Source organism: Entelurus aequoreus, linkage group LG27, assembly GCF_033978785.1.
Source record: "Entelurus aequoreus isolate RoL-2023_Sb linkage group LG27, RoL_Eaeq_v1.1, whole genome shotgun sequence".
Lineage (NCBI taxonomy): Eukaryota > Metazoa > Chordata > Actinopteri > Syngnathiformes > Syngnathidae > Entelurus > Entelurus aequoreus.
In genome coordinates, this window is record NC_084757.1 from 35325423 (window position 1) to 35350714 (window position 25292).

At 41.3% G+C, this 25292-nt stretch overlaps 1 protein-coding gene across 7 annotated transcripts in view; it reads left to right on the forward strand.

Moving 5' to 3' along the window:
• cc2d2a (coiled-coil and C2 domain containing 2A) overlaps positions 1-25292 on the forward strand; it is a 71640-nt gene that overhangs the window by 31603 nt on the left and 14745 nt on the right. For 3 of the 7 annotated variants that reach the window (XM_062039472.1, XM_062039470.1, XM_062039471.1), the window contains exons 20-35: positions 7525-7672; positions 7734-7866; positions 7945-8148; positions 10692-10784; positions 10857-10948; positions 11052-11180; positions 12858-13025; positions 13090-13147; positions 13209-13318; positions 19485-19581; positions 19672-19770; positions 20751-20927; positions 22426-22440; positions 22625-22828; positions 22996-23085; positions 24992-25105. In XM_062039472.1, the coding sequence (XP_061895456.1) occupies positions 7525-7672; positions 7734-7866; positions 7945-8148; positions 10692-10784; positions 10857-10948; positions 11052-11180; positions 12858-13025; positions 13090-13147; positions 13209-13318; positions 19485-19581; positions 19672-19770; positions 20751-20927; positions 22426-22440; positions 22625-22828; positions 22996-23085; positions 24992-25105 (1931 nt within the window). Of the gene's footprint in view, positions 1-7524; positions 7673-7733; positions 7867-7944; positions 8149-10691; positions 10785-10856; positions 10949-11051; positions 11181-11351; positions 11367-12857; positions 13026-13089; positions 13148-13208; positions 13319-19484; positions 19582-19671; positions 19771-20750; positions 20928-22425; positions 22441-22624; positions 22829-22995; positions 23086-24991; positions 25106-25292 lie in introns of all 7 variants that reach the window. The other 4 variants (XM_062039474.1, XM_062039473.1, XM_062039475.1 and 1 more) reach the window with 4 other exon arrangements.

The following is a 25292-nucleotide window of genomic DNA, read 5'->3' on the forward strand; positions in this document are numbered from 1 at the left end:
AAATTCCAGGAATTCCGTCATACCATTTTTAAATTAAAACTGTTACTACTTGATCGATTTAAACAATTCCAACATCAACCAATTCAGCTCATTCAGGACATTCATGCTCCTAATCATTTTCAAAACAATCCCGCTTTTCCCCAAATTTCCAGGAAGTTCCCATTGAAATGAATGGAACACTTTTCCTAGTTGCACAATTCCCACATTTTTTAACCTATTCAAACCATTCCAACATCAACACATTCCACTCATCCTGGACATTCAAACTAACACTTTCCCAAGTTCCAAACCAAATTCCGGTTTTCCTGGAAATTCAAACTCTTCAACGTTGAGACCATTCCAACATCCAAACTGTTCTTACATTCATACTACATTCTGTCAGCATTTCCGTTCAACTTCAGCATTGGAGCATTCACACATCATCTAGTTCTTCTTCTTCTCCAGATTTTGGCGCGCTATACCTTCCACATTTTTCATTCGATTCAAACCGTTCAGCCTATTCGAGAATCGTGGGCTTTTCCCTTGACAAATTCCAAAAATTCCCAGATTTCCCAGAATTCCAGGTTTTTCGGGACATTTATCCCCTTCAAATTGAATTGGCCATTTTTCAAACTTCCACATTTTTCAACCGATTTCAAACCATTCCACCTTCAACATATTAACATAACATATTCATCCTGGACATTCCAACTATAATTTTTCGAAGTTCAAAAAAATTCCAGGAATTCCCCTTTTTTCTGTTGACTACTCCTCTCACATTTTTCAAACCACTTCAACCGTTATACCGTCGAAACATTCCTCTTATCAGGAAAAAAAATGTAATTGTTTTTTGAACTAGAAAAAATTCCCGGTTTTCCTGAAATTCCAGGAATTCCGTCATACCATTTTTAAATTAAAACTGTTACTACTTGATCAATTTAAACAATTCCAACATCAACCAATTCAGCTCATCCAGGACATCCATGCTCCTAATCATTTTCAAAAAAATACCACTTTTCTCCAAATTCCCAAATTTCCAGGAAGTTCCCATTGAAATGAATGGGACCTTTTTCCAAGTTGCACAATTCTCACATTTTTCAACTTTTCCAAACCGTTCCACTCATCCTGGACATTCAAACTATAATTTTTTCGAAGTTCAAAAAAATTCCAGGAATTCCCCTTTTTTCTGTTGACTACTCCTCTCACATTTTTCAAACCACTTCAACCGTTCTACCGTCGAAACATTCCTCTTATCAGGAAAAAAAATTAAATTGTAAGTTCAAAAAAATTCCAGGAATTTCCATTTTTTCTGTTGACTACTCCTTTCACATTTATCAAACCACTTCAACCGTTCTACTGTCAAAACATTCCTTTTATCAGGAAAAATTATTTTATTGTTTTTTGAACTGGAAAAATTCCTGGTTTTCCTGAAATTCCAGGAATTCCGTCATACCATTTTTAAATTAAAACTGTTACTACTTGATCGATTTAAACAATTCCAACATCAACCAATTCAGCTCATTCAGGACATTCATGCTCCTAATCATTTTCAAAACAATCCCGCTTTTCCCCAAATTTCCAGGAAGTTCCCATTGAAACGAATGGGACACTTTTCCTAGTTGCACAATTCCCACATTTTTTAACCTATTCAAACCATTCCAACATCAACACATTCCACTCATCCTGGACATTCAAACTAACACTTTCCCTAGTTCCAAACCAAATTCCGGTTTTCCTGGAAATTCAAACTCTTCAACATTGAAACCATTCCAACATTCAATCTATTCTTACATTCATACTACATTCTGTCAGCATTTCACTTCAACTTCAGCATTGGACCATTCACACATCATCTAGTTCTTCTTCTCCAGATTTTGGCGCGCTATACCTTCCACATTTTTCATCCATTTTTCCATTGACAAATTCCAAAAATTCCCAGATTTCCCTGAATTCCAGGTTTTCCGGGACATTTTTCCCATTCAAAATGAATTGGCCATTTTTCAAACTTACACCATTTCCACATTTTTCAACCGATCCAAACCATTGCACCTTCAACATATTAACATAACATATTCATCCTGGACATTCAAACTATAATTTTTCAAAGTTCAAAAAGATTCCAGGAATTCCCAGAATTCCTCTTTTTCCTGTTGACTACTCTTTTCACATTTTTCAAACCCCTTCAACCGTTTTACCGTCGAAACATTCCTATTATCAGGGGAAAAAATGTAACTGTTTTTTAAACTGGAAAAATTCCCGGTTTTCCTGAAATTCCAGGAATTCCGTCATACCATTTTTAAATTAAAACTGTTACTTCTTGATCAATTTAAACAATTTCAACATCAACCAATTCAGGACATTCATGCTCCTAATCATTTTCAAAAAAGTCCCGCTTTTTTCCAAATTCCCAAATTTCCAGGAAATTCCCATTGAAATGAATGGGACCTTTTTCCAAGTTGCACAATTCCCACATTTTTCAACCTTTCCAAACCGTTCCACTCATCCTGGACATTCAAACTATAATTTTTCAAAGTAAAAAAAAATTCCAGGAATTCCCCTTTTTTCAGTTGACTACTCCTTTCACATTTTTCAAACCACTTCAACCGTTCTACTGTCGAAACATTCCTATTATCAGGGGAAAAAATGACATTGTTTTTTGAACTGGAAAAATTCCCGGTTTTCCTGAAATTCCAGGAATTCCGTAATACAATTTTTAAATTAAAACTGTTACTACTTGATCGATTTAAACAATTCCAACATTAACCAATTCAGCTCATTCAGGACATCCATGCTCCTAATCATTTTCAAAAAAGTCCCGCTTTTTTCCAAATTCCCAAATTTCCAGGAAATTCCCATTGAAATGAATGGGACCTTTTTCCAAGTTGCACAATTCTCACATTTTTCAACCTTTCCAAACCGTTCCACTCATCCTGGACATTCAAACTATAATTTTTCAAAGTTAAAAAATTTCCAGGAATTCCCCTTTTTTCAGTTGACTACTCCTTTCACATTTTTCAAACCACTTCAACCGTTCTACTGTCGAAACATTCAACCGTTCTACTGTCGAAACATTCCTATTATCAGGGAAAAAAATGACATTGTTTTTTTAACTGGAAAAATTCCCGGTTTTCCTGAAATTCCAGGAATTCCGTCATACCATTTTTAAATTAAAACTGTTACTACTTGATCGATTTAAACAATTCCAACATCAACCAATTCAGCTCATTCAGGACATCCATGCTCCTAATCATTTTCAAAAAAGTCCCGCTTTTCTCCAAATTCCCAAATTTCCAGGAAATTCCCATTGAAATGAATGGGACCTTTTTCCAAGTTGCACAATTCTCACATTTTTGATCCTTTCCAAACCGTTCCACTCATCCTGGACATTCAAACTATAATTTTTCAAAGTTAAAAAAAATTCCAGGAATTCCCCTTTTTTCAGTTGACTACTCCTTTCACATTTTTCAAACCACTTCAACCGTTCTACTGTCGAAACATTCCTATTATCAGGGAAAAAAATGACATTGTTTTTTGAACTGGAAAAATTCCCGGTTTTCCTGAAATTCCAGGAATTCCGTCATACCATTTTTAAATTAAAACTGTTACTACTTGATCGATTTAAACAATTCCAACATCAACCAATTCAGCTCATTCAGGACATCCATGCTCCTAATCATTTTCAAAAAAGTCCCGCTTTTTTTCCAAATTCCCAAATTTCCAGGAATATTCCCATTGAAATGAATGGGACCTTTTTCCAAGTTGCACAATTCTCACATTTTTCAACCTTTCCAAACCGTTCCACTCATCCTGGACATTCAAACTATAATTTTTTCGAAGTTCAAAAAAATTCCAGGAATTCCCCTTTTTTCTGTTGACTACTCCTCTCACATTTTTCAAACCACTTCAACCGTTCTACCGTCGAAACATTCCTCTTATCAGGAAAAAAAATTAAATTGTAAGTTCAAAAAAATTCCAGGAATTTCCATTTTTTCTGTTGACTACTCCTTTCACATTTATCAAACCACTTCAACCGTTCTACTGTCAAAACATTCCTTTTATCAGGAAAAATTATTTTATTGTTTTTTGAACTGGAAAAATTCCTGGTTTTCCTGAAATTCCAGGAATTCCGTCATACCATTTTTAAATTAAAACTGTTACTACTTGATCGATTTAAACAATTCCAACATCAACCAATTCAGCTCATTCAGGACATTCATGCTCCTAATCATTTTCAAAACAATCCCGCTTTTCCCCAAATTTCCAGGAAGTTCCCATTGAAACGAATGGGACACTTTTCCTAGTTGCACAATTCCCACATTTTTTAACCTATTCAAACCATTCCAACATAAACACATTCCACTCATCCTGGACATTCAAACTAACACTTTCCCTAGTTCCAAACCAAATTCCGGTTTTCCTGGAAATTCAAACTCTTCAACATTGAAACCATTCCAACATTCAATCTATTCTTACATTCATACTACATTCTGTCAGCATTTCACTTCAACTTCAGCATTGGACCATTCACACATCATCTAGTTCTTCTTCTCCAGATTTTGGCGCGCTATACCTTCCACATTTTTCATCCATGTTTCCATTGACAAATTCCAAAAATTCCCAGATTTCCCTGAATTCCAGGTTTTCCGGGACATTTTTCCCATTCAAAATGAATTGGCCATTTTTCAAACTTACACCATTTCCACATTTTTCAACCGATCCAAACCATTGCACCTTCAACATATTAACATAACATATTCATCCTGGACATTCAAACTATAATTTTTCAAAGTTTAAAAAGATTCCAGGAATTCCCAGAATTCCTCTTTTTCCTGTTGACTACTCTTTTCACATTTTTCAAACCCCTTCAACCGTTCTACCGTCGAAACATTCCTATTATCAGGGGAAAAAATGTAACTGTTTTTTAAACTGGAAAAATTCCCGGTTTTCCTGAAATTCCAGGAATTCCGTAATACCATTTTTAAATTAAAACTGTTACTTCTTGATCAATTTAAACAATTTCAACATCAACCAATTCAGGACATCCATGCTCCTAATCATTTTCAAAAAAATCCCACTTTTCTCCAAATTCCCAAATTTCCAGGAAGTTCCCATTGAAATGAATGGGACCTTTTTCCAAGTTGCACAATTCTCACATTTTTCAACCTTTCCAAACCGTTCCACTCATCCTGGACATTCAAACTATAATTTTTCAAAGTTAAAAATTTTTCCAGGAATTCCCCTTTTTTCAGTTGACTACTCCTTTCACATTTTTCAAACCACTTCAACCGTTCTACTGTCGAAACATTGCTATTATCAGGAAAAAAAATGACATTGTTTTTTGAACTGGAAAAATTTCTGGTTTTCCTGAAATTCCAGGAATTCCGTCATACCATTTTTAAATGAAAACTGTTACTACTTGAACGATTTAAACAATTCCAACATTAACCAATTCAGCTCATTCAGGACATCCATGCTCCTAATCATTTTCAAAAAAGTCCCGCTTTTTTCCAAATTCCCAAATTTCCAGGAAATTCCCATTGAAATGAATGGGACCTTTTTCCAAGTTGCACAATTCCCACATTTTTCAACCTTTCCAAACCGTTCCACTCATCCTGGACATTCAAACTATAATTTTTCAAAGTTAAAAAAAATTCCAGGAATTCCCCTTTTTTCAGTTGACTACTCCTTTCACATTTTTCAAACCACTTCAACCGTTCTACTGTCCAAACATTCCTATTATCAGGGGAAAAAATGACATTGTTTTTTGAACTGGAAAAATTCCCGGTTTTCCTGAAATTCCAGGAATTCCGTAATACAATTTTTAAATTAAAACTGTTACTACTTGATCGATTTAAACAATTCCAACATTAACCAATTCAGCTCATTCAGGACATCCATGCTCCTAATCATTTTCAAAAAAGTCCCGCTTTTTTCCAAATTCCCAAATTTCCAGGAAATTCCCATTGAAATGAATGGGACCTTTTTCCAAGTTGCACAATTCTCACATTTTTCAACCTTTCCAAACCGTTCCACTCATCCTGGACATTCAAACTATAATTTTTCAAAGTTAAAAAAAATTCCAGGAATTCCCCTTTTTTCAATTGACTACTCCTTTCACATTGTTCAAACCACTTCAACCGTTCTACTGTCGAAACATTCAACCGTTCTACTGTCGAAACATTCCTATTATCAGGGGAAAAAATGACATTGTTTTTTTAACTGGAAAAATTCCCGGTTTTCCTGAAATTCCAGGAATTCCGTCATACCATTTTTAAATGAAAACTGTTACTACTTGATCGATTTAAACAATTCCAACATCAACCAATTCAGCTCATTCAGGACATCCATGCTCCTAATCATTTTCAAAAAAGTCCCACTTTTCTCCAAATTCCCAAATTTCCAGGAAATTCCCATTGAAATGAATGGGACCTTTTTCCAAGTTGCACAATTCTCACATTTTTCAACCTTTCCAAACCGTTCCACTCATCCTGGACATTCAAACTATAATTTTTCAAAGTTAAAAAAAATTCCAGGAATTCCCCTTTTTTCAGTTGACTACTCCTTTCACATTTTTCAAACCACTTCAACCGTTCTACTGTCGAAACATTCCTATTATCAGGGAAAAAAATGACATTGTTTTTTGAACTGGAAAAATTCCCGGTTTTCCTGAAATTCCAGGAATTCCGTCATACCATTTTTAAATTAAAACTGTTACTACTTGATCGATTTAAACAATTCCAACATCAACCAATTCAGCTCATTCAGGACGTCCATGCTCCTAATCATTTTCAAAACAATCCCACTTTTCTCCAAATTCCCAAATTTCCAGGAAGTTCCCATTGAAATGAATGGGACCTTTTTCCAAGTTGCACAATTCTCACATTTTTCAACTTTTCCAAACCGTTCCACTCATCCTGGACATTCAAACTATAATTTTTCGAAGTTCAAAAAAATTCCAGGAATACCCATTTCTTCTGTTGACTACTCCTTTCACATTTATCAAACCACTTCAACCGTTCTACTGTCAAAACATTCCTTTTATCAGGAAAAATTATTTTATTGTTTTTTGAACTGGAAAAATTCCTGTTTTTCCTGAAATTCCAGGAATTCCGTCATACCATTTTTAAATTAAAACTGTTACTACTTGATCGATTTAAACAATTCCAACATCAACCAATTCAGCTCATTCAGGACATTCATGCTCCTAATCATTTTCAAAACAATCCCGCTTTTCCCCAAATTTCCAGGAAGTTCCCATTGAAACGAATGGGACACTTTTCCTAGTTGCACAATTCCCACATTTTTTAACCTATTCAAACCATTCCAACATCAACACATTCCACTCATCCTGGACATTCAAACTAACACTTTCCCAAGTTCCAAACCAAATTCCGGTTTTCCTGGAAATTCAAACTCTTCAACATTGAGACCATTCAAACTATTCTTACATTCATACTACATTCTGTCAGCATTTCAAATAAAATGCATTCTTCATCTTCCCATATGTTGTCTTGTTTATATGTGATCCGGTGTCCTCTTGGTCAGATGTTCCACTCTCCTTCGTGGCCGACGGCAGCAACCGAGTGGTCCTCCTGACTTCGGGCAAGGTGTCGTGCTGCGTGTCCTGGGGGGTCGGCGAGGACGACCTGCCGCTGGCGCCTCCCGTGTCTCAGATCCTGGGCAGCGTACTCGGGTAGGAGATCTTGATTGTGTAACAATGCCGTTTTAGTACTTGTTGTCATTTTGTGTTTCAGTGGTCATCCCGAAGCCGCCGCCCACATTGGACCATCTGGACTGGCTGACATGAAGAAAATTGGAGAGTGGGCCGCACAGTCTCGTCTGGACCCAAATGATCCCAGAAACACTTCCATCATGCAGCTCCTCAAAGTGAGCCTCTGAGAAGGTCCCCTCGTCGTCCGTGTGGTGTGTTTGTTTACACGTGTGTTTGTTTACGTGTGCGTGCAGGTGGCCAGCAGCGGAGAGGTGACGGCTGCCGACTACTTCCGTCTGGAGCAGCTGCAGGAAGAGTTCAACTTTGTGAGCGATGAAGACCTGGACAGGTCCAGGCGATTCCGTCTGCTGGTGCTCCGAAGCCAGGAAGTGCCCGAGTTTCGCAATTACAAGTGTGTCCCTGCTCAGGAGAGGGAGGTGACGGATAAAGTCTTCAAGGTAGGTCTCCCGAAGGTCAGTCAGTACACACATTCATTGGTTCCACTTGCCAAGACACCGCACACTAAAAAGGTAACTCAAATGGGCTTTAGAGTAGTCCGTGTACAGCTTGAGTAGCAGTACAATGACTGGTGGAGTGTGACATTGTGACGTTTTCTAAGGTGATAAACACCCACTCTGGTTATTCCGTGTTGAAGTCACCACATTAGACTGTCAGTGACACTGACATTCTGATTACACACGCACAGATTGAGGTACAGACACACAAATTAAAATAGCACAAATACAGATCTGATTACCGGTACACACACAGATTAAGATAGACACACAATTTAAAACATGCACACGCGGATCTGAATACACACTGATTGAGATACAGACGCACACATTAAAACACACAAATGCGGATCTGATAATACACACACACAGATTGAGATACAGACACACAATTTAAAAAACACAAATACAGCTCTGATTACACACACACAGATTAAGATAGACACACAATTTAAAACATGCACACGCGGATCTGAATACACACACACAGATTGAGATACAGACACACACATTAAAACATGCACACGCGGATCTGAATACACACAGATTGAGATACAGACGCACACATTAAAACATGCACACGCGGATCTGAATACACGCACACAGATTGAGATACAGACACACAAATTAAAAAACACAAATACAGATCTGATTACACACACACAGATTAAGATAGACACACAATTTAAAACATGCACACGCGGATCTGAATACACACACACAGATTGAGATACAGACGCACACATTAAAACATGCACACGCGGATCTGAATACACGCACACAGATTGAGATACAGACACACAATTTAAAACATGCACACGCGGATCTGAATACACACAGATTGAGATACAGACGCACGCATTAAAACACACACATGCGGATCTGATAACACACACACACAGATTGAGATACAGACACACAAATTAAAAATCACAAATACAGATCTGATTACACACACACAGATTAAGATACAGACACACAATTTAAAACATGCACACGCGGATCTGAATACACACAGATTGAGATACAGACGCACACATTAAAACATACAAATGCGGATCTGATTACACACACACACAGATTGAGATACAGACACACACATTAAAACACACAAATGTGGATCTGATTACACACACACACAGATTGAGATACAGACGCACGCATTAAAACACACACATGCGGATCTGATAACACACACACACAGATTGAGATACAGACACACAAATTAAAAATCACAAATACAGATCTGATTACACACACACAGATCACAATTTAAAACATGCACACGCGGATCTGAATACACACAGATTGAGATACAGACGCACACATTAAAACATACAAATGCGGATCTGATTACACACACACACAGATTGAGATACAGACACACACATTAAAACACACAAATGTGGATCTGATTACACACACACAGATTGAGATACAGACACACACATTAAAACATACAAATGCGGATCTGATTACCCACACACACAGATTGAGATACAGACACACACATTAAAACATACAAATGCGGATCTGATTACCCACACACACAGATTGAGATACAGACACACACATTAAAACACACAAATGTGGATCTGATTACACACACAGATTGAGATACAGACACACACATTAAAACACACAAATGTGGATCTGATTACACACACACAGCTTGAGATACAGACACACACATTAAAACACACAAATGTGGATATGATTACACACACAGGTCCAGATACAGACACACAAATACAAATCTGATTACACACACAGATTGAGATACAGACACACAATTTAAAACATGCACTCGCGGATCTGAATACACACGGATTGAGATACAGACACACACATTAAAACACACAAATGCAGATCTGATTACACACACACAGATTAAGATACAGACACACAATTTAAAACATGCACTCGCGGATCTGAATACACACAGATTGAGATACAGACGCACACATTTAAACACAGAAATGCGGATCTGATTACACACACACAGATTGAGATATAGACGCACACATTAAAACACACAATTTAAAACATGCACATGCAGATCTGATTACACACACAGATTGAGATACAGATACGCACAAATACGGATCTGGTTACACACACAGATTGATATACAGACACACAAACTAAAACACATAAATACAGATCTGATTACACACACACACAGATTGATATACAGAAACACAAATTAAAACACAAATATGGATCTGATTACACACACAGATTATGACACATAAATTGGTACACAAACACGTAAATCAGATTACAGGTGCACAGATTGAGATACGCATTGGCAAATAGTTTTGCTGCAATAATACTTGTATAAAGATGAAGGTGAGGTCTTTTACACACCTGTGGAAGGTAACAAGGTGTGTAATATGCACCCATCCCATGAAGTGGGAGGGGTGCACTGGCTTTACTCAGCTGCTGCGGCCTGACGGGTGGAGCTTGCCGATGTTTGCTTCCAGGAGTACGAGAAGAGGCTGAAGGATGGCGAGATCATCGACACCAAAGAACATCTGGATTCTCACCGAGCTTTAGTGGCCAAATACCTGCAGAAGGTGAGCACGTCCACCCGCTGAAAGCGGAGCGGCTGACCACAAGTTGAAACGGTTTCCCCCCACCCCCCGCAGATCCGCGAGGCCGTCATCCACAGGTTCCTCCTGGCCAAACATCACTACCTGCTGTCTGACCTGGTGGTGGAGGAGGAGATGCCAAGTATCGGGTACCACGTCCAGCCTCACGTCTGGCATGCTGCATGTGTAGAAAGCACTAATCCACTCTCTCCTGTGCATGTTGCTGGCAAAATACAAACACACGTACAAAAGAGGAGCACATTTACTAAGAGGGCCTGATCGGCATCTTCGAGTTGAGAGTGAGAGGTTAGATTACCACGAGCTGTGGAGTCAGTGGCCAGTCAAAGTCAATGACAGGGCGGAAATCAAAAACCGTCTGACGTAAGTATGAGGATGTCGTGTCACGGCCTCTCTCTAGGCTCTCTCTGCCGAGGTTCTAGGCGGCGCTCTTTGAAAACACGCTCAGTGGGTTGTGGGGCCTTTTCTTGACTTGCAACTTCTCTGCTCTGGCATTCATCTCTCCTTCTTTCTCCTGCTGTGCATGTTTAACAGTGGTGCTGGTCCAGGGTACGTGACTTCTTCTTGCTTGCCTCCCTGCCCACAACCCAGCCCAGTAGGAGCTCAGTCCCACCAGGACATCTTACTTGTGGTCCTCCTTGTCCTCCTTCAAAGTCAGCCTCGTATTTATTTTCAACTACTAGTGTCTATTCGCCGCTCGAGCAGTCGCTATTGTCAAAGTGATCTTCCTCGAACGTGGAGCCCTACTGTATTTTTATTGGTAAGCTAATCTCAGGTCAAGGTCTTTTTTACCATTTCTAACTCATAGTTCTTCAAGGACAAAGTTATTTTGGGGACATGATTCTATTCGCCGTTCGAGCAGTCGCTAATGTAAAAATTATCATCCTCGAACTTAGAGCCCTACTGTATTTTTATTAGTAAGCTAATTTCAGGTCAAGGTCTTGTTTACCATTTCTAACTTGTAGTTCTTCAAGGACAAAGGTATTTTGGGGAGATGTTTCTATTCGCAGCTCGAGCAGTCGCTATTGTCAAAGTGATCTTCCTCGAAATTGGAGCCCTACTGTATTTTTTTATTAGTAAGATAATCTCGATCAAGGTCTCGTTTACCATTTCTAACTTGTAGTTTTTCAAGGACAAAGTTATTTTGGGGACATGATTCTATTCGCCTCTTGAGGAGTCGCCATTGTCTAACTGCGCTTCCTTGAACTTGGAGCCCTACTGTATTTTTATTAGTAAGCTAATCTCGGGTCAAGGTCTCTTTTACCATTTCTAACTTGTTGATCTTCAAGAACAAAGGTATTTTGGGGACATGATTCTATTCGCCGCTCGAGCAGTCACCATTGTCAAAGTGATCTTCCTCGAAATTGGAGCCCTACTGTATTTTTATTAGTAAGCTAATCTCAGGTCAAGGTCTTGTTTACTTACCATTTCTAACTTGTAGTTATTCAAGGACAAAGTTATTTTAGGGAGATGTTTCTATTCGCAGCTCGAGCAGTCGCTATTGTCAAAGTGATCTTCCTCGAAATTGGAGCCCTACTGTATTTTTTTATTAGTAAGATAATCTCGGTCAAGGTCTCGTTTACCATTTCTAACTTGTAGTTCTTCAAGGACAAAGTTATTTAGGGGACATGTTTTTATTCGCCGCTCGAGCAGTCACCATTGTCAAAATGATCTTCCTCAAACTTGGAGCCCTACTGTATTTTTATTGGTAAGCTAATCTCGGGTCAAGGTCTCGTTTACCATTTCTAACTCGTAGTACTTCAAGGACAAAGTTATTTTGGGGACATGATTCTATTCGCCGTTCGAGCAGTCGCTATTGTAAAAATTATCATCCTCGAACTTAGAGCCCTACTGTATTTTTATTAGTAAGCTAATCTCAGGTAAAGGTCTTGTTTACTTACCATTTCTAACTCGTAGTTCTTCAAGGACAAAGTTATTTAGGGGACATGTTTCTGTTCTGAGGCCTGCTTTCATTCCTGGTGGGACTGAGCCTTGTTGTTGCCCTGACTTGCACTAAGACCATGTTTGCGGGACCCACAGGATTCTGGGACTCAACCTTTTCCACCTGGCCGAGCCCAAGCGTCCGCTGAAGCCTCAGAGGAAGGAGAGGAAGAAAGTGACGGCTCAGAACCTCTCTGACGGCGACATCAAACTGCTGGTCAACATCCTGCGAGCCTACGACATCCCGGTGCGCCGCCCCCCTAGCAGGTGAGCGTGGTCGCTCCGCCGCCCCCGACACTGAATGTGCTATCTAAACAAAGTGCTTCCTCAGCAAAGCGGCACAGACGTCACAGGGCGGCATGCAGGCCGGCGACTGGTTGCTGGGCCAGGTAGGACTGGCACTCACCTCCTCCTTCCACGTCCTCCTCATGCTGCTGTCATGTGACCTAGGTCCAGGTCAGACCCTTTGTGGAGGTCTCCTTCCAGCGCAACGTGCTCCAGACCACCACGGCCGATGGACCCAACCCCTGCTGGAACGAAGAACTGCAGCTGCCTTTCAGGTCCGCCTCTCATGTTACACACATTTATACTTGTACTACCATCAATACACACATTTATACTTGTACTACCATCAATACACACATTTATACTTGTACTACCATCAATACACACATGTATACTTGTACTACCATCAATACACACATTTATACTTGTACTACCATCAATACACACATTTATACTTGTACTACCATCAATACACACATTTATACTTGTACTACCATCAATACACACATTTATACTTGTACTACCATCAATACACACATTTGTACTTGTACTACCATCACTACACACATTTATACTTGTACTACCATCAATACACACATTTATACTTGTACTACCATCACTACACACATTTATACTTGTACTACCATCAATACACACATTTATACTTGTACTACCATCACTACACACATTTATACTTGTACTACCATCAATACACACATTTATACTTGTACTACCATCACTACACACATTTATACTTGTACTACCATCAATACACACATTTATACTTGTACTACCATCGCTACACACATTTGTACTTGTACTACCATCAATACACACATTTGTACTTGTACTACCATCACTACACACATTTATACTTGTACTACCATCAATACACACATTTATACTTGTACTACCATCACTACACACACTCGGGTACCCTCCCGTTCTGGCGTCCAGGGGCAGTCTGGGCGGAGATCTGGTAGCAACACTGCTGCCGGTCTCCAACCAAGAATACTGCAACTGAACGTTGAAGGGCTCACAGATGCCAAAACATCCGTCATCGAGCACATGGCCCACACCACCCAAGCCATGGTCATCCTCCTTCAGGAAACCCACCGCCCAACAGCGGACAAGCTAGCGATCACCAACTTCACGCTAGCTGGGTCAATCCTGAGCAAGAAGCATGGCCTTGCCACGTTTGTCCACAACGATCTGAGCTGGACCCTCGCCGATCGATCACCGGACAACTCCGAGATCGAGTGGCTGCGAGTGGACGTTGGCGACATCAAAATTGTCAACGTCTACAAACCACCACCCTCACAACTCACGCCAGTGTCACTGCCAGCGCTTGAACCACCGTGTGTATATGCTGGTGATTTCAACTGCCGGCATACACGGTGGGGATACAGTACCACCTCACCGAGCGGGGAAACTCTTTCTGACTGGGCAGAGCGCAACTCGCTCAACCTTCTCTACAACCCGAAGGGCCCAGCCAGCTTTCACTCCGCTCGGCATAACACTGACACGAACCCTGACCTGGCTTTTGTGAGTGTCGGTGTGGACACCCAGCTCCCCGACAGACGTGTTCTAGGAATGTTCCCCAGGTCGCAACACCGACCGTCGCTGATATCGGTGCCCGACCTCGTGACAACAGTTCCGAGCGGACCGATGAAGCGATGGAACTTCCGGAAGGCCAATTGGAAACTCTATCGCCTCCATACCAACAAGTCCACACGGTGTCTCCCACCACCAGACACACCCAACGTGGACGAGGCATACCAGGACTTCTGTAGGGCACTAACATCTGCGGCCAAAAAAGCCATCCCACGCGGCCGGCGTAAGAACTACAAACCATGCTGGGATGGCGAGTGCGAGACCCTCTACAGCGCCTTCCTCCGGGCTCCCTATGGCCCGGAGGCTAACAATTCAGCCACTGCCCTTCTTTCCACTCTTGGAAGGAAGAGGCACCAGCGCTGGAAAGAGTCAGTCCACTCCATCGACTTCTCGCACACTAGCCGTATCGCGTGGAGCACTTTGAACAACTTGACTGGTAGGTCTGAGCGCGCACCCCGAACATGCCCCGTTACCGCAAATGCTATTGCAGCACAGGTTGTGAAAAACGGGGTATATACCGGGATAAATCGAGATTTTTCCCGGGCGGTGCGCCAGGAAACTGCAGACCTCTGGAGGACAACAACATCTAGCGAGTGTAACATCTCCGGTGAGTTTTCACCGGAGGAGTTCACAGCTGCCCTCCAGTATACCAAACCAGGCAAGTCTGCTGGGCCTGACAACATCTGCCCAGAACTCGTGCTCCACGCTGCCCCTGCAATGAAGTCCTGGCTGAGAGTTTTCCTGTCTTCTTGCCTGCGCCAACTCCGGATCCCCAGGATTTGGAGAAGGGCCACTGTTGTCGCTATCCCCAAGCCGAACAAGCCAAAGGATGACGTAACGAGCTACAGACCAATCTCGTTGCTCTGCGTCCCCTTTAAAGTCCTCGAGCGCCTGATTCACGCCCGTGTCGAGCCCATCATAGACCCCCACCTCCCCCGGGAGCAGGCGGGTTTTCGACGTGGGAAGTCCACGGTGGATCAGGTCGCCCTCCTTACCCAGGACATCGAGGACTGCTTTGAGGCGAAAAAGAAGGCCGGTGCCGTCTTCATAGACCTGACTGCTGCCTATGACACAGTCTGGCACCGCGGCCTCACCTGCAAACTTCTCCGCCTGCTTCCAGACAGGCACATGGTCAAAATGATCATGGAGCTTGTCTGGAACCGCAGCTTTACTCTCACCACCAGTAACGGAGATAAAAGCAGGTTGCGGCGCCTGAAAAATGGCGTCCCCCAGGGATCTGTCCTGGCTCCCCTCCTGTATAACATCTATACATACGACCTGCCTGCCACAGTCTCACGGAGGTTCGCATACGCAGACGATCTCGCGCTGCTGCACTCCGACAGGGACTGGCAGGCCTTGGAGGGAACTCTAAGCCAGGACATGGAGACTTTAGTGGCTTACCTCCATAACTGGAGATTGAAGCTCAGCGAATCCAAGACGGTGACACAAGCTTTCCACCTATACAATTGGGAAGCGGATCGTGAGATCAGGTTCGAGGTGCGGAAGCCGGATGGGGCTTCCCTTACCCTATGCCGGCCTCGTCCTACACCTGAAGACCCTCGTCCTGACCCTAAATACCTTGGGGTCACCCTGGACAGGTCGCTCACTTTCCGTAAACACCTCTTGGCAACACGCAAGAAACTCAACACCCGCGTCTCACTGCTGAGACGGTTGGTCGGGTCCGGTTGGGGTGCCGGGGCAAGAACTCTGCGAACAGCAGCACTTGCCCTGGTCTACTCAACTGCTGAGTACTGCGCACCTGTCTGGGCGCGCAGTGCTCACTCTAAACAACTTGATGTCCCGATCAACGAAGCCTTGCGTGTTATCACTGGATGCCTGCGCCCCACCCCTGTGGAGCTACTGCCCATCTTAGCAGGCATCCAACCCGCTGAGCTTCGTCGCCAAGGTGCTGTAGCAACTCTGGCGGGCCGGGCAAACATGGATGAGAACCACCTGCTCCATGAAAGGCTCACACTCTCCTCAGAGCCAACGCCCCGCCTCCCCTCCAGAGACCCACTGGTACCAGGCGCCCTGAAGCTCCTGCAGCAATGCAGTGACAACAACATCAGGGCGGCTCACTGGGCGAATCACAAATGGAGCACGGACCTGGAGCATACCATCTCCTCCAGACTCCGTGACTTCATACCTGACACCGGCTCAATACCAGGCCTCTCACTACCACGAGTGGCCTGGGTGAGGCTTAACCGCCTCCGAACTGGTGTCGGTCGCTTTCGCTCAAACATGTTCCAGTGGGGCTTAGCACCTAACGCGACGTGTGAATGTGGCGCGGAGGAGCAGACTGCCGACCACGTGATCCTGCGTTGCCCGATTTATCGTGCTCCTAATGGTTTGCGTGGCCTGGCGGACCTGGATGACTGCTCGGTGACCTGGCTCACTTCTGTGTGTCCTGACATATGAACGGGAGGGCCCCCCGGGCCTGGGGTGGTAAAAGGCATAGACCCTCGGCCTCAGGTCCGGGTGCCGGAAAACAGCTGCCCATACGATGAAGACTACACACATTTATACTTGTACTACCATCAATACACACATTTATACTTGTACTACCATCAATACACACATTTATACTTGTACTACCATCACTACACACATTTATACTTGTACTACCATCAATACACACATTTATACTTGTACTACCATCAATACACACATTTATACTTGTACTACCATCACTACACACATTTGTACTTGTACTACCATCAATACACACATTTGTACTTGTACTACCATCACTACACACATTTATACTTGTACTACCATCAATACACACATTTATACTTGTACTACCCTCAATACACACATTTATACTTGTACTACCATCAATACACACATTTATACTTGTACTACCATCACTACACACATTTGTACTTGTACTACCATCAACACACACATGTATACTTGTACTACCATCAATACACACATTTATACTTGTACTACCATCAATACACACATTTATACTTGTACTACCATCAATACACACATTTATACTTGTACTACCATCAGTACACACATTTGTACTTGTACTACCATCAATACACACATTTATACTTGTACTACCATCAATACACACATTTATACTTGTACTACCATCAATACACACATTTATACTTGTACTACCATCAATACACACATTTATACTTGTACTACCATCAATACACACATTTATACTTGTAATACCATCGCTACACACATTTATACTTGTACTACCCTCAATACACACATTTATACTTGTACTACCATCAATACACACATTTATACTTGTACTACCATCACTACACACATTTGTACTTGTACTACCATCAACACACACATGTATACTTGTACTACCATCAATACACACATTTATACTTGTACTACCATCAATACACACATTTATACTTGTACTACCATCAATACACACATTTGTACTTGTACTACCATCAATACACACATTTATACTTGTACTACCATCAATACACACATGTATACTTGTACTACCATCAATACACACATTTATACTTGTACTACCATCAATACACACATTTGTACTTGTACTACCATCAATACACACATTTATACTTGTACTACCATCAATACACACATTTATACTTGTACTACCATCCATACACACATTTGTACTACCATCCATACACACATGTATACTTGTACTACCTTCAATACACACATTTAGATTTGTACTTTTGTTGATACACACATTTATACTTATACTTCCATCAATACTACCATGTATACTTATACTTCCATTAATACACACATTTATACTTATACCTCCATCAATACTACCATTTATACTTATACTTCCATCAATACACACATTTATACTTATACTTCCATCAATACTACCATTCATACTTGTACTTCCATGACTACCCAAATTTATACTTGTACTACCTTCTATACACACATGTATACTTGTACTACCATCAATACACACATGAATACTTATACTTCCATCACTACACACATGTGTAGTTGTACTTCCATCAATACACACATGAATACTTATACTTCCATCACTACACACATTTATACTTGTACTACCATCACTACACACATTTATACTTGTACTACCATCAATACACACATGTATACTTGTACTTCCATCAGTACACACATGTGTAGTTGTACTTCCATCAATACACACATGAATACTTATACTTACATCACTACACACATGTGTACTTGTACTTCCATCAGTACACACATGTGTAGTTGTACTTCCATCAATACACACATGTGTAGTTGTACTTCCATCAATACACACATGAATACTTATACTTCGATCAGTACACACATGTGTAGTTGTACTTCCATCAGTACACACATGTGTAGTTGTACTTCCATCAGTACACACATGTGTAGTTGTACTTCCATCAGTACACACATGTGTAGTTGTACTTCCATCAGTACACACATGTGTAGTTGTACTTCCATCAGTACACACATGTGTAGTTGTACTTCCATCACTACACACATGTGTAGTTGTACTTCCATCAGTACACACATGTGTAGTTGTACTTCCATCAGTACACACATGTGTACTTGTACTACCATCAGTACACACATGTGTAGTTGTACTTCCATCAGTACACACATGTGTAGTTGTACTTCCATCAGTACACACATGTGTAGTTGTACTTCCATCACTACACACATGTGTAGTTGTACTTCCATCAGTACACACATGTGTAGTTGTACTTCCATCAGTACACACATGTGTAGTTGTACTACCATCAGTACACACATGTGTACTTGTACTTCCATCAGTACATGTTGCATGGTGTCATGTCCCCATGTTGTCCCCCTCAGTGCACCCAATGGAGACTACAGCATTGCCAGCTTGCAGTCGCTCAAAGACGAGGTCTTCATCAACGTGTTTGATGAGGTGCTTCATGAAATCGGAGTGGTGAGTCCTTTGCTTGCGTGTCATGACGCAATACTGATGATGTCATGACGCCATACTGATGATGTCGTCACCTCCGCCTCTCCGCCGCAGACTGACGAAGAAAAAGGCAAATCCGTGCACACTCGCCTTGAGAAGCACTGGTTGGGTTCTGTGAAGATCCCTTTCAGCACCATCTACTCCCAGTGCAGGGTGAGAACACACTCATGTTGCGTCACACACACATGCTACACACTCATGTTGCGTCACACACACATGCTACACACTCATGTTGCGTCACACACACATGCTACACACTCATGTTGCGTCACACACACATGCTACACACTCATGTTGCGTCACACACACATGCTACACACTCATGTTGCGTCACACACACATGCTACACACTCATGTTGCGTCACACACACATGCTACACTCATGTTGCGTCACACACACATGCTACACACTCATGTTGCGTCACACACACACCATTAAATACATGCTACACACTCATGTTGCGTCACACACACACACCATTAAAGACATGCTACACACTCATGTTGCGTCACACACACACCATTAGACATGCTACACACTCATGTTGCGTCACACACACACCATTAAAGACATGCTACACACTCATGTTGCGTCACACACAGACCATTAAATACATGCTACACACTCATGTTGCGTCACACACAGATCATAAATACATGCTACACACCCATGTTGCGTCACACACAAACTATAAATACATGCTACACACTCATGTTGCGTCACACACAGATCATAAATACATGCTACACACCCATGTTGCGTCACACACAAACTATAAATAAATGCTACACACTCATGTTGCGTGACACACACACCATTAAAGACATGCTACACACTCATGTTGCGTCACACTCAGACCATAAATACATGCTACACACTCATGTTGCGTCACACACACACACCATTAGACATGCTACACACTCATGTTGTGTCACACACAGATCATACATACATGCTACACACCCATGTTGCGTCACACACAGACCATAAATGCATGCTACACACTCATGTTGCGTCACACACACACCATTAGACATGCTACACACTCATGTTGCGTCACACACACACCATACAATAAGTGGTACACAATAACACTACACTAGTGTATTGTTGTATTCATGTGTGTGTGCAGATTGATGGAACCTTCAAGGTGAACACACCCGCCGTGTTGCTAGGCTACAGCAAGGAGCGTAGCCATGGCAACAATGGCGCCTATGACAACCTGCGGAGCCTCTGTGAGGGAGCCTTCATCACACTCTTCATCACCATCGAGCCTCAGCTGCTACCTGGGGAGTCCATCAGGGAGAAGGTCAGAAGGTCTCACACCAGGAAGTAGTTCAGATGCAGCTAGCATGGTCACACCAGGAAGTAGTTTAGATGCAGCTAGCATGATCACACCAGGAAGTATTTTAGATGCAGCTAGCATGGTCACACCAGGAAGTAGTTCAGATGCAGCTAGCATGGTCACACCAGGAAGTAGTTTAGATGCAGCTAGCATGATCACACCAGGAAGTAGTTTAGATGCAGCTAGCATGGTCACACCAGGAAGTAGTTTAGATGCAGCTAGCATGGTCACACCAGGAAGTAGTTTAGATGCAGCTAGCATGATCACACCAGGAAGTAGTTTAGATGCCGCTAGCATGGTCACACCAGGAAGTAGTTTAGATGCAGCTAGCATGGTCACACCAGGAAGTAGTGTAGATGCAGCTAGCATGATCACACCAGGAAGTAGTTTAGATGCAGCTAGCATGATCACACCAGGAAGTAGTTTAGATGCATGGCATAGTTCCTTCCTGTCTTCTTTGCATGAATGTCTTTCACTGCAAGGGACAATACATACTTAAGTAGTACACTACTTTATTGTACTATACTACAGGAGTACACATTAATGTATTGTGTACTATACTACAGGAGTACACATTAATGTATTGTGTACTATACTACAGGAGTGCACATTAATGTATTGTGTACTATACTACAGGAGTACACACTAATGTATTGTGTAGTATACTACATTAGCAACACTAGCATACGTGTGCTACATGCTAACTTTACATTTATACATCATGCTAAGTTAGCAAAATTAGCATAGCTGTGTGAGCTACATGCTAACATTACGTTCTAACACCATGCTAGGTTAGCAATATTAACAATACAGTTTAACATCATGCTAGAACAGCAACATTAGCATAGCTATGTGAGCTACATGCTAACATTACATTCTAATATCATGCTAGGTTAGCAACATTAACATAGTTATATGAGCTACGTGCTAACTTTACATTTTAACATCATGCTAGGTTAGCAACATTAACAGTTATATGAGCTACGTGCTAACTTTACATTTTAATGTTATGCTAGGTTAGCAAAACAAGCGTAGCTGGGTGAGTTGGATGCTAACATTACATTTTAACATCATGCGAAGTTAGCAACATTAGCATAGCTATGTGAGCTACATGTTAAAATTTACGTTCTAACATCATGCTGAGTTAGCAACATTAACAGTTATATGAGCTACATGCTAACATTACATTTTAACATCATGCTAGGTTAGCAATATTAACATAGTTATATGAGCTACGTGCTAACATTACATTTTAACATCATGCTAGATTAGCAAAGCTAGCATAGCTGGGTGAGCTACATGTCAGTCCTAAAATCCTGAAAGTGAAAGGTTGTAGAAAGTGCTAGTTTTTGTTGTTGTTGTTGCATCATCTGCTGCATGTTGTTGTTGTTGTTGCATCATTTGCTACATGTTGTCCCTTGTTGTGTCTTTCATCTCTGCTGTGTTCCTGTGCATGTTGTAGATCAAGGAACTGAAGGTAACAGCATGCCACACACACACACACACACACACACACACACACACACACACACACACACACACACACACACACACACACACACACACACACACACATGTACACACACACACACACACACACACACACCTGTACACACACACACACACACACACGTGCTGACGTGCTCTCCCCCCTGCTGCAGTTGGACAGCCAGGAGGACGAGGGTCTGCTGCAGGCGTCAGAGAGGTTTGAGAGGCTGGCAGCCAGTGAGTTCCCAGGCAGAGTCTGCACCACCACCGTCATAGACCTCAATGGCAAGACCGTCTTCATCAGCAGGTACCTGCGCCCCCTCAACCCCCCCCAAGAACTGCTGGACGCCTTCCCGGACAACCCTGCTGCGGCCGCCGTGAGTCATGTGACCTCTTCTCCTACACACTGTCCTAAACATTGTCCTCTCACGTCCTAAACATTGTCCTCTCATGTCCTAAACATTGTCCTCTCACGTCCTAAACATTGTCCTCTCACGTCCTAAACATTGTCCTCTCACGTCCTAAACATTGTCCTCTGACGCAGGCTCAGGTGGCTCGCTTTGTGTCGCTCATCCCTTCTCTGCCAGACAGAGTCTCCTTTGCTGCCATCTGTGACCTGTGGAGCACCTGTGATGTGAGTACACTGACTAGTAGTCAGGGAAGTACACTCACCAGGATAGTATAGGTCTTTATTGTCATCGCACAAGCACAAAAAAACACTAACTAGTAGTCATGGAAGTATTTTGTCTACTAACCACTACTTACTAGTAGTCATGTAAGTATATTCACCATTAACTAGGAGTCATGTGCACTTTCATTAAGTATACTCAATACTAACTAGTAGTCATGTAAGTATTCTGACTACTTGCCACAACTAACTAGTAGTCATGTATACTGTCATGTTAGTATACTCACCACTAACTAGTCGTCATGTATACACTATGTATGTATACTTACTACTAACTAGTTGTGGAAGTATTGTCTACTACCACTACTTACTACTAGTCATGTATAATGTCATGTAAGTATATTCACTATTAACTAGTAATGTGCACTTTCATTAAGTATACTCAATACTAAATAGTAGTCATGTAAGTATTCTGACTACGTACCACGACTAACTAGTAGTCATGTATACTGACATAAGTATACTCACCATTAACTAGTAGTCATGTATGTATACTCACTGCTAACCAGTAGTTATATATACATCATGTAAGTATAGTCACTACTAACTAGTAGTGATTTAATTATCGACTACTAACCAATACTTACTAGTAGTCATGTATACTGTCATGTAAGTATAATCACCACTAACTAGTAGTCATGTATGTATACTCACTGCTAACCAGTAGTCATATATACATAATGTAAGTATACTCAATGCTAACTAGTTATCATGTAAGTATTGTCTACTAACCACTACTTACTAGTAGTCATGTATACTGTCATGTAAGTATGTTCACCATTAAGTAGTAGTCATGTAAGTACATCAACTAGTAGTCATGTGCACTTTCATTAAGTATACTCAATACTAACTAGTAGTCATGTAAGTATTCTGACTACCACGACTAACTAGAAGTCATGTAAGTATTGTCTACTAACCACTATTAACTAGTAGTCATGTATATATCATGTAAGTACACTCACTACTAACTAGTAATGTAAGTATTGACTAAGTAGTAGTCAAGTATACATTTTGTAAGTAGACTCCCTGCTAACTAGTAGTCATGTATACATAATGTAAGTATACTCACTACTAACTAGTAGTAATGTAAGTATTCTGACTACTACCAACTTGTAGTCTTGTATACTGCCATGTAAGTATACTCACTACTAATTAGTAGTCTTGTTAGTATACTCAGCACTAACTGCTACTAACTAGTAGCATGTAACTAATCTGACTACTTACCAATACTAAATAGTAGTCATGTATACTGGAATGTAATTATACCCACTACTAGTAGTTATGTAAATATTGACTACTAACTAGTACTTATGTATACTGTCATGTAAGTATACTCATTACTAACTAGCAACCCATGTGCACTGTCATTAAGTATTCTCACTACTAAGTAGTAGTCATGCAAGTATACTCAGTACTAACTGCTACTAGGTAGTAGCAATGTAAGTACTCTGACTACTTACCACTACTAACTAGTAGTCATGTATACTGGCATGTAAGTATACCCACCACTACTAGTAGTAATGTAAGTATTGACTACTAACTAGTAGCCATGTAAGCATTGACTACTAACACTACTAACTAGTAGTTATGTACACTGTCATGTAAGTATACTCCTTACTAACTAGCAGCCATGTGCACTTTCATTAATTTACTCACTACTAGTAGTCATGTAAGTATTCTGACTGCTAACTAGTAGTCATGTATATGTCATGTCAGTATACTCACTAAGTATTCTGACTAACTAGTAGTTATGTACACTGCCATGTAATAGCAAATACATGAAGTTATTTACTAGTAAATCTATAAGAAGTGTCCACACAGAGAATCAACAACATTATTTATTGTGTTGCAGCAATTCCTGACGTTGTTAGCAGGAGATGAGGAGGAACACGCTGTCTTGTTGTGTAACTACTTCCTCTTTCTGGGGAAGAAGGCGTGGCTTATCATCGGCAACGCCATTCCTGAGGTGGCAACTTACTCTTCTCTCTATTGTACCGATAGTAGTATGTGTTCATTGTGTGTCCTTGTGTGTCTTTGTCGTATTCCTTGTGTGTCTTTGTCGTGTTCATTGTGTCTTTGTCGTATTCCTTGTGTGTCTTTGTCGTATTCCTTGTGTGTCTTTGTCGTATTCATTGTGTCTTTGTCGTGTTCAT